General features: G+C 47.6%; 1 protein-coding gene across 1 annotated transcript; it reads left to right on the top strand.

Annotated features, from left to right (window-relative positions):
- Positions 1-3,471: 3,471 nt before the first annotated feature.
- LOC127344745 (WRKY transcription factor WRKY24) lies at positions 3,472-6,040 on the top strand. Its single transcript, XM_051371077.2, has 4 exons — positions 3,472-3,881; positions 3,979-4,179; positions 4,437-5,014; positions 5,113-6,040. Exons 1-4 carry the CDS (start codon positions 3,609-3,611, stop codon positions 5,747-5,749), a joined length of 1,689 nt encoding a protein of 562 aa, XP_051227037.1. The 5' UTR covers positions 3,472-3,608; the 3' UTR covers positions 5,750-6,040.
- Positions 6,041-9,305: the final 3,265 nt, after the last annotated feature.

Genomic DNA, 9,305 nt, shown 5'->3' with positions numbered 1-9,305 from the left:
TATCCCTTCTATTTACTTGCATCTCCTATAGATACACATGCCCTCTAGAAACCACCATCAGCTTTAGAGCTCTCTGCCATGGTATTCAAGAAAGAACTAAAATACATACAAGATTGCCAACTTATATCCCCAATTATTCTAAGTAGCTCAAATTATTCTAGGAAGATATGCGATATATTTTTATTTTTTCTATAATCTTGAGTGACTTTGGTTTAACCAAAGATTTAATAACTAGATAATATCTCGAAATGAGGCATCTAACATCACATCCTCGCAATATATATGATTTCACTTTAGTGTGCCAGCATCTTCCACTGTCAATGTTAAATTGTATAATAGAATATTGAGCATTTTATATGCTATATCACTGGTTCTTTTTGTTAAGTATAATTTTAAACTGCAATGGTTAAGTGAGAGAATAGTAATAGATATAAAGAAGTAAAAAAAATCTAGCATAAAAAGTTAACAAAATAATGGCATATATGAAATTAGATGAAGCTCCATGCCAGCGACCGGAGTTGTTCGAGGTGGTGGGCGCATATATTATCTTCTACTCCGCTGCTCTTCATTATTTTGTGGAGGTGGAGTAGAAAGTATAAATTTTCTTTCATTGGTAGATGTGTATATAAAAAGAAACTACAAAGACATCACAAGACTATAAATTTGCCCTCTAAATTCTTCAGCTTTCCTATGACCCAAAATGACATCACAAGACTACAAAGATAATAGAGGATTTAAAATAAACTTTTTGGAAGCCGCCTTTTTTTTTTCCTTTTAGGCATATCACCTAGCCCATACTTAGGGCCCTAAATGTTCTATCAAACGGGCTCCATGGCTCATGGGATCCTAAAAGAACATAAATAAGAAAAAAATGTAGGATTTGGAAGTTATGCCGTGTTGAATTCTACACAAACTGAAAATGCGAGAATTTATAATAGGAGATTTGGTATTTTGGTGCATTTTTTTCGCGAAAACGCAAAAGCCTTACGTTTCGATGCATTGATAGAAAAAGAAGGTTATATGCACAAGTCCAAGAATGGACCAACACTAAGCCATACAACTCAACATAGAAAAGCTAATCTAAGGGAGTAGTTGGCGCTCTTTGGTTGCAGGTCGTCGGCGCTCTGGAGGTGGAGGCGTGGCGGCTGAAGTTTGCGGGCGGTGGATCTCCTCTCCGGCGTCGGCGTTCTGCGGAGCGTCGTCTTCGATCCACCGCCACCGATGCCCTCGCATCTCCGCGGAGGTGTTGTGGGCGTCTTCCCCATGGTCGGCTCCGAGGGCGGCGGAGCCTCCAAATCGAGATCAAGAAGAAGGAGATGCGGCATATCGGATCGTCCGCGGCGGCGCTCGACGGTGTAGGTCTTTCGGGACCGGCGCTCGGCGACTTCCCGCTCGCTTGGGGACTGCCTCCGATCCAAGGCTTCGAGGGAGGCAGCGGCGACGGCGCGCCACCGACGGCAACAACGGGTCGTCGACGCGGTCAACGTGCAGAAGGACGGATCTGTAATTTTATGTTTGTTGGGGTCTTTTCTGCTTTGTTTCCGATGTAATGCTTATCCTTCTCCCGCAAAAAAAAGGGAGTAGTTGGCGAAGACCCCGGGCCCCCAATGTCGTTGAAAAGGGAAGCCACCGATGGTCGCGCATTGTCGAAGATTGCAGCGTTCCTATGCTTCCATATCCCTCATGCACCACCAGCGACCACCACTCTGCGAAAGTCACCCTCAACCGTGGGTGGCCCTGAGGAGGATTTGGTATTTTGGTGCATGACATAACTGTCAAAGAAATTTTGTATAAGGTTTTGGAATCGATGAAAAAGTTTCTTTGGAATTACATGTGAAGTAGATCATAGAAAAATTATTATGGTTTCTAATCTTCACAATGCAATCCCATCAATTTTCAGTAAAAATTCCTGTAGAATAGAGTCCTCCAAAATTTCTATATATTTTCTTTGAAATAAAGAGGCCCTAAAAGGAAATTTGTTGACGAACATATTATAGAACACGCTTTTTCGGGCACCACAATAAACAATACTATTTCTTGTATGGAATATAAAAACTACAAAAATATGTCGTCAATATACATCAGACATAGTCCTACGTTCAGACCAACTGACCAAGTAAGACACTATACATGATTGCTTAGCTTCCAACAGTCATTCCTGTCAAGTGTCAACTAGTTGATACTACTACTTAGTATTTTTTTGGCAAAAGTTGAGACTACTAGCTAGTGATCAATCAGAAAAGAGGTCAGCAAGTTGAATTACTTAATCCATGCATCTAGAAAGATATTGGTTGGGTGCGGCTTTGCCCCCAATTGAAAAACAACACAGGAATATAGTAGAGGATACAACTTTCTGAATCGTTTTTTCTTGAATAAATGAATAGTTGATCAGCATTTTTTTTGAAATTTCTGTGTGGCTACAAGCTACCTTCTGAATAAAGAACAAACATGCCATATACTCTCTCCAGTTCAGAACCAACTTCTTTTAAATTATATATATGTATAAAGTCCAAGATTGTAAAATCCTTAAAATGTTTTTTCGAGCCAAATCTATACGCATGATTTTTATGTTTCCTACCTCATTGTCGTCAACAATATTTATAAATGAACTTTTAAAATTCTGACTAAAGAGTACATTTACAATGCCACTAATGTGTGAGCCAGAGGGAATACGAGTTTATTTTTTAGGGGAAACAGCAGTACTCTGATGTGATCTTTATTATTAATTAAATCACATTTACATATTATTAAGTTTTCATGTTTTTTTCTTTCTAAATTCCCGTGTTTCAAAATGGGCCGTTACCTATAGTTCTTTTCTTTTTGAAAGCGGACATTATACATAGTTGACAGTCTAGAGTACAACGATCGGCGATGATTACAATAGGAATGAAACTGTGCAACTCTTATCTTAAACTGAAGAACAACCACAAGAGGCAGCAAAGCGAGCACTATTTATGGACGCGACAAACCCGAAACACAAACAGAGAGCGTGGCTCCAAATAGTTAATCCGAAGCACAGTTAAACTAGTTTTGTGTTCTGTCGCCTAGCTTCAACCATTTTTTTTTTTTTTTTGCGGGTCAGCTTCAACCATTTTAATCGCCCCAATACTGATTTGACAATAAAATTGGCTCATGTAGACAAAACAAATGCAAGATGATTTCAGAACCTTATTATAATCCACGCTGGACGTTTGAAAAGGTCAAAGAAACGATTAGCGACCACCAACTCCTCTGTTCACCGGAAACTACACCCGTACCCGCACCAGTGTGAAAGAACGCCTGCCACGTCGCCCCCACACCGCGGCATAGCTCGTGCCGATTGGTGGGTACCTATCCTCAGCTGGTCGATCAGCGCTTCCATTCCAATGCGCCGCCAGTCAAACGCCACGAGCTTTGACCAGTCCACGGTCAAAGTTTTCAAAGCCTCTATATAGTCTTCCTCTCCCGGTCCTTCCAAGCAATCCCTCCCAAGGATCGCCTCATCTTCCTCTTCTCCCTCTCCCTCTCCCTCTCGCCGTACGTACACGCCGGACGCACGACCGCCGTTAAGCCGTAACACGCGCGCGCGCGCAATTTTGGGCTCCGAGCCCGGCCGTTGTACGACTCCGATGACTACCTCGTCGTCAGGGAGCGTCGAGACGTCGGCCAATTCCAGGCCCGGCTCCTTCTCCTTCTCGAATGCGAATGCGAGCTTCACGGACATGCTGGGGAGCTCCGCCGCTGCGGCCGGCGGCGGCAGCGGCGCGTCGGGCTACAAGTCCTTGACGCCGCCTTCCCTGCCGCTCTCGCCGTCGCTGATGTCGCCGTCGTCCTACTTCAACATGCCCGCCGGCATGAACCTCGCCGACTTCCTCGACTCGCCCGTGCTCCTCACCTCCAGTGTAAGCAAGCACACCACAACGACTGAATTCTAGCAGTATCAGGCTAGCAGCGCCATGCCATTTCATTCGTATTGCTAATGCCCCTGCTCGTTTTCAGATATTCCCATCGCCCACGACGGGAGCGTTCGGCTCGCAGCAGTTCAACTGGAGGCCGGAGGCCCCGCCGGCGAGCGCCGCCGAGCAGGGCGTCAAGGAAGAGCAGAGGCAGCCGTACTCCGACTTCTCGTTCCAGACGGCGGCGCCGGCGAACAACGAGGCGACGACGACGGCGACGACCTTCCAGCCACCGGCCCCACAGGTGAGATCAGGAACCGTGCGCTGTCCTCCTAGACTTTGTCAAACACTCAAAACATAAACATAAACTACTGGTACTAGTATACCATTTCTCCTCATTCTGCAACCACAAATGGGCCATCTGTCGTGCTGTCGCATCATGATCTTTTCGTTTCGATTTCCCAACGAATTTCTAGTCGCGTGACAGCGATTGATTAGCGGAAACGCAAACAGCGTACCAGATCGATTCCCTAATCCAATATTCTCCTTTGCATACTTCAGGGCGAGGAAACGTACCGAGGTCAGCAGCAGCCGTGGGGTTACCCTGCGGGAGGCATGGAGGTAGGTGCCAACCCGGCGAGCTTCAGCGCGCCGGCTCCGGTCCAGGCGACCTCGTCGGAGCTGGCGCCGAGCGGCGGCGGCGCGTACAGGCAGCAGACGCACTCGCAGAGGCGGTCGTCGGACGACGGGTACAACTGGCGCAAGTACGGGCAGAAGCAGGTCAAGGGCAGCGAGAACCCGCGCAGCTACTACAAGTGCACCTTCCCCAACTGCCCCACCAAGAAGAAGGTGGAGACGTCCATCGAGGGCCAGATCACCGAGATCGTCTACAAGGGCACGCACAACCACGCCAAGCCCGTCAACACGCGCCGAGGATCCGGCGGCGGCGGTGGCGCCGCGGCGCAGGTGCTGCAGAGCGGCGGCGACGCGTCCGAGCATTCCTTCGGAGCGATGTCGGGCGCGCCCGTCTCGACGCCGGAGAACTCGTCGGCGTCCTTCGGGGACGACGAGGTCGGCGCGGGCTCGCCCCGCGCTGGCGGCGACGATCTCGACGACGATGAGCCGGATTCCAAGAAATGGTGAGTGCCGTGTTACTCAATTTTGGCGCGAAATGTTATGATTTGCATTCTTTAGGAAGATGTGAATTAACCTGCTATATATTTGCCCAAATCTGTAGGAGGAAAGACGGCGACAGCGAGGGGATCAACAACATCGCCGGCAACCGGACGGTGAGGGAGCCGAGGGTGGTGGTCCAGACCATGAGCGACATCGACATCCTCGACGACGGCTACCGGTGGAGGAAGTACGGGCAGAAGGTGGTGAAGGGCAACCCCAACCCGCGGAGCTACTACAAGTGCACCACCGTCGGGTGCCCCGTTCGGAAGCACGTGGAGCGCGCGTCGCACGACCTGCGCGCCGTGATCACCACCTACGAGGGCAAGCACAACCACGACGTGCCCGCCGCCAGGGGGAGCGCCGCGCTCTACCGCCCCGCGCCACGGGCGATGGACAGCGCCATGAGCACCAGCCACCAGTACATGGCAAACCAGCAGCCGTCCGCCATGACATACCAAGCCGGCGCCGCCGCGGCCGGGACACAGCAGTACGCCCCGAGGCCCGACGGGTTCGGCGGCCAGAACCAGGGCTCCTTCGGCTTCAACGGCAGCTTCGGCTTCTCGGCCGGGTTCGACAACCCGACGGGGTCGTACATGAGCCAGCACCAGCAGCAGCAGAGGCAGAACGACGCGATGCACGCATCGGGCGCCAAGGAGGAGCCACGGGAGGACATGTTCTTCCAGAATTCCCAGTTCTGACAGACCAATGTCAGAAATTGCAAACGAGATGACAAGATGGAATTGTTACTTTGTAATCTGTAATCGTTCTAGAATAGGCGTAGACACATTCGTTTATTTCTTTGGAGGCCCCGTAGTTGCAGAAGGCTGCAAAAATATGGGTTTACCCTTCCTTAACACACAGGGAGTAAAGAGAAGATGTAGGGACGTAGGATACACAGAAGATAAGAGTTTCAGGCAGGTTTGTTCTGTCATTGTTTCACACAGAAATATGTTGTATTCAAAATTATTCACAAAAGTTCTTTACAGAAACTGTGAAATGTGGGATGTGCTGGCAATTCTAAGATACCTTTTTTTTTAAACAAGGCAAGAGACTCGCCATTTTTATTAATTAATAGAGGAGAAGTTGTTTGGGACAAATGCGTAGGACAAGCGCTAGGACTTTAAGACCAAAAGACATCTCTCCCGGAATTACATAACTCATAAAGAAAGCGCACCGCCGATAGGCTCCATGCTTTTGCCTCATCTTTAATTTTGGCGATGACAATGGCTACGGGAGACGTTTGGTGTCGGAAGACCTGTGCATTGCACTTGTTCCAAATCTTCCAACAGACAACCATGGCGAGTGACAAGGTATCAACTTGTCAATGCCTATGGATTGTAGGCTAGGGTTTAGTTAGAAGTAGAGGGCAAGTAGATCTCGAAGGTTTCAGCCGAAAAGTACTCGACGATTATGAAAATTAGGGTTTGCAGATAATGATTCGATGATCTCCTCGTCCCTCGACTCCCCCTTTATATAGGAGGTGGAGCCGAGGGATTCGTGTAGTACAAATTACAGAGTCCGGGACGGTTTCTAACTCATCCCGCCGTATTACGAGATAACACTTCCTATTACAACTCTTGACTTTCCTTGATATATCTTGGGCTCCCGAATCTTCTTATTCTTCGGGTAGTGGGCCTTCAGTAAACCCCGGGTACTATCTTCGGCAGGCCCATTTGGGATGCCTATGTCAGTAGCCCCCGAGATTTTGCTTGAATCGTAGAATCAGGGAAAATCTCCACTGTTTATTTTTATTCGAAAGCTTCAACTTTTTTATATTTCTTCACATAAAATTCTATATTGTACAGGGATAATGGTAGTTGGGGCTAGTTCATCTGACGGATCAGGTACTAGTTAACTGCTCTAGTGGCAATCCGCAAAAACCTACTTCAAAATCACGTCCCTGGACATGATCTCGGGATACTGGTGTAAACTTCGACAGGTGCCGCTTAAGGTCTTACCATTCTGTCGAGTCCCAGTCAAATTTATCGGGTACCTAACGCGTCCGTTAGGATTTTTCTTCGTATCTGTTGATACGGATAAAAGCAGCAGAGCGCAGTCTTTGGCGATGCCACGCCCAACAGAACGGATCTGGGGTCTTACCTTCGCAAATTTGCGGCATTCAGAAATTGATCGCAACTTCGGCGTTCTGAGAATATATTGTCGAGTGCTTTTCCGGCTGTTGGAATGGCACATTTTATCGAGTCAAATATGACTTATATTGCTCTCTGAAAGTGCATGGAGCCCCCATGTGTGGTTTTGGTAATTAATGACAATCCCTATGGACTAATGTTTGCATTGAGTTATATTTGTAGGAGTTGTCCATAGGCAATTCTTGAACCATATGTTGGCTTCAAGGTTGCAATAAGAAGAAATTGATGAAGGATATCAAGTGTCAAGTATGTCTTGAAGATGAAGATGAAGTGAGCCCTCAAGCTACTTCAAGACATCAACATGATGAAGAATGAAGAAATGAAGTGCAAGTTCAAGATGAGCCATCTCGAAGAGATCCTTTGCTTGAGTCTTGCCATCCATATGGTGATCATGGATATGTGAAGATGCGCCGAAGAAGATGCTCTCCCATGGTGGATTATGGGGGAGCAATCCACATGGTGGTCATGGTTATGTGAAGATGCGCCGAAGAAGAAGCTCTCCCATGGTGGATTATGGGGGAGCAATCCACAAGACTTCGTCAAGCAAGCACAAGCAAGAAAGGCGTTCCATCTTGTTGAGGTCAAGATCGTCGTCATCGAGCTCAAGTGGAATGCGCAAGTATAAGGTTTGCTCTTGATAGGGTTTGTTTCTCACCGGTCTCATGGTGTAGTTGGAGACCGGTTTATAGTTTAGTTGCCGTACTATCAAGAGGGCTCTCGAGTGAGTAACTTGATCGTATCGTTCGGAGAGAGCTCAAACCTTTGCATCCTTGCATCATCTTTCTTGGTTGTTATTTGGACCTTATCCATGTGATGTTTTAGAGCTTGTGCTTATTCTCATGACAAGCTCTAGTTCATCGAAAACGGATTTCGCATAGATCACTTGTTGCGTTTTCGAGTTAGGTTCATCATCTTTCTTGGTTTTATTTGGATCTTATCCATGTGATGTTTTAGAGCTTGTGCTTATTCTCATGACAAGCTCTAGTTCATTGAGAATGGTTTTTGCATGGGCAACTTGTTGCATTTTCGAGATTGGAGGTTTTACCGGTATGTCTTTTTTAGATAGGTCAAACCTTTCATCATTTGTTTCTATCCTACCTTGTTGGACTATGATGGTTTCCTGCATGATCTTGTAGAGCTTGTTCCTAGCTTCAAAACAAGCCCAAGATCATCAAAATCGGAGTCCGGATGCTAGTTTTAGTTTTGGTGTTTCTGCAGTTTAGCCAGGCCGGATTTTTCAGAAATATCCGGGCCGGATTATCCGGGCCGGATATTTCGGAAATATCCGGCCCCCCCGAAATCGGCTAAGGACCGGAAGAAAAGCAGCTCTGGATGGGGGCCGGATTTTTGGCCGGATTTTGTCCAGGTTTTGTCCACGAGGCCGGATAATCCGGCCCCGGATAATCCGGCCCTTACTTAGGCCGGATTATCCGCCTCCGGTTTTGCCCAAACGGCTCGATTTTCTTGGGGGGTATAAATACCCCCCTTCTTCCTCCTTGGGCTGGTGCTTCTCTCACTCTCTCTCCCCTCCATTGTTGAACTAGAGAAGCTTGCTCCATCTCTCAATCCCTCCATGATTCTTGCCCCCATTTGAGGGAAAAGAGAGAGGAGATCTAGATCTACATTTCTACCAATCAAATCCATCTCTTTGTGAGTGGAACTCTCTAGATCTTGATCTTGGTGTTCTTTGTGAATTCCTTTGTTCTTCCTCTCTTATTCCCCCAATAGCTTTTGTAGCTTTGTTGGAATTTGAGAGAGAAGGACTTGAGCATCTTTGTGGTGTTCTTGCCATTGCATTTGGTGCATCGGTTTGAGTTCTCCACGGTGATTCGTGGTGGTGAAAGCAAGAAGGTTGTTACTCTTGGGTTCTTGGAACCCTAGACGGACTCTAGGCCTTTGTGGCGGTTTGTTGGGAGCCTCCAATTAAGTTGTGGATGTGTGCCCCAATCTTTGTGTAAGGCCCGGTTTCCGCCTCGAAGGAAATCCCTTAGTGGAACCGTGACCTAGGCCTTTGTGGCGAGGGTCACCGGAGATTTAGGTGAGGCGCCTTCGTGGCGTTCGGTGTGTGGTGTGAGTACCGCATCTTGGGGTGAGGCCTTTGTGG

This window comes from Lolium perenne, chromosome 3 (genome assembly GCF_019359855.2).
Source record: "Lolium perenne isolate Kyuss_39 chromosome 3, Kyuss_2.0, whole genome shotgun sequence".
In the NCBI taxonomy this organism is placed as follows: domain Eukaryota; kingdom Viridiplantae; phylum Streptophyta; class Magnoliopsida; order Poales; family Poaceae; genus Lolium; species Lolium perenne.
The sequence above is the reverse complement of the archived record's forward strand: the minus strand, read 5'-3'. Positions and strand labels throughout refer to the sequence as shown.

Excerpts from the sequence above, each read along its gene's own strand:
- LOC127344745 (XM_051371077.2), top strand. The coding sequence starts at position 3,609 with ATGACTACCTCGTCGTCAGGGAGCGTCGAGACGTCGGCCAATTCCAGG. Across the intron at positions 4,180-4,436 it reads TCCAGCCACCGGCCCCACAG|GGCGAGGAAACGTACCGAGG; the intron begins GTGAGATCAGGA and ends TGCATACTTCAG. Across the intron at positions 5,015-5,112 it reads GAGCCGGATTCCAAGAAATG|GAGGAAAGACGGCGACAGCG; the intron begins GTGAGTGCCGTG and ends CCAAATCTGTAG.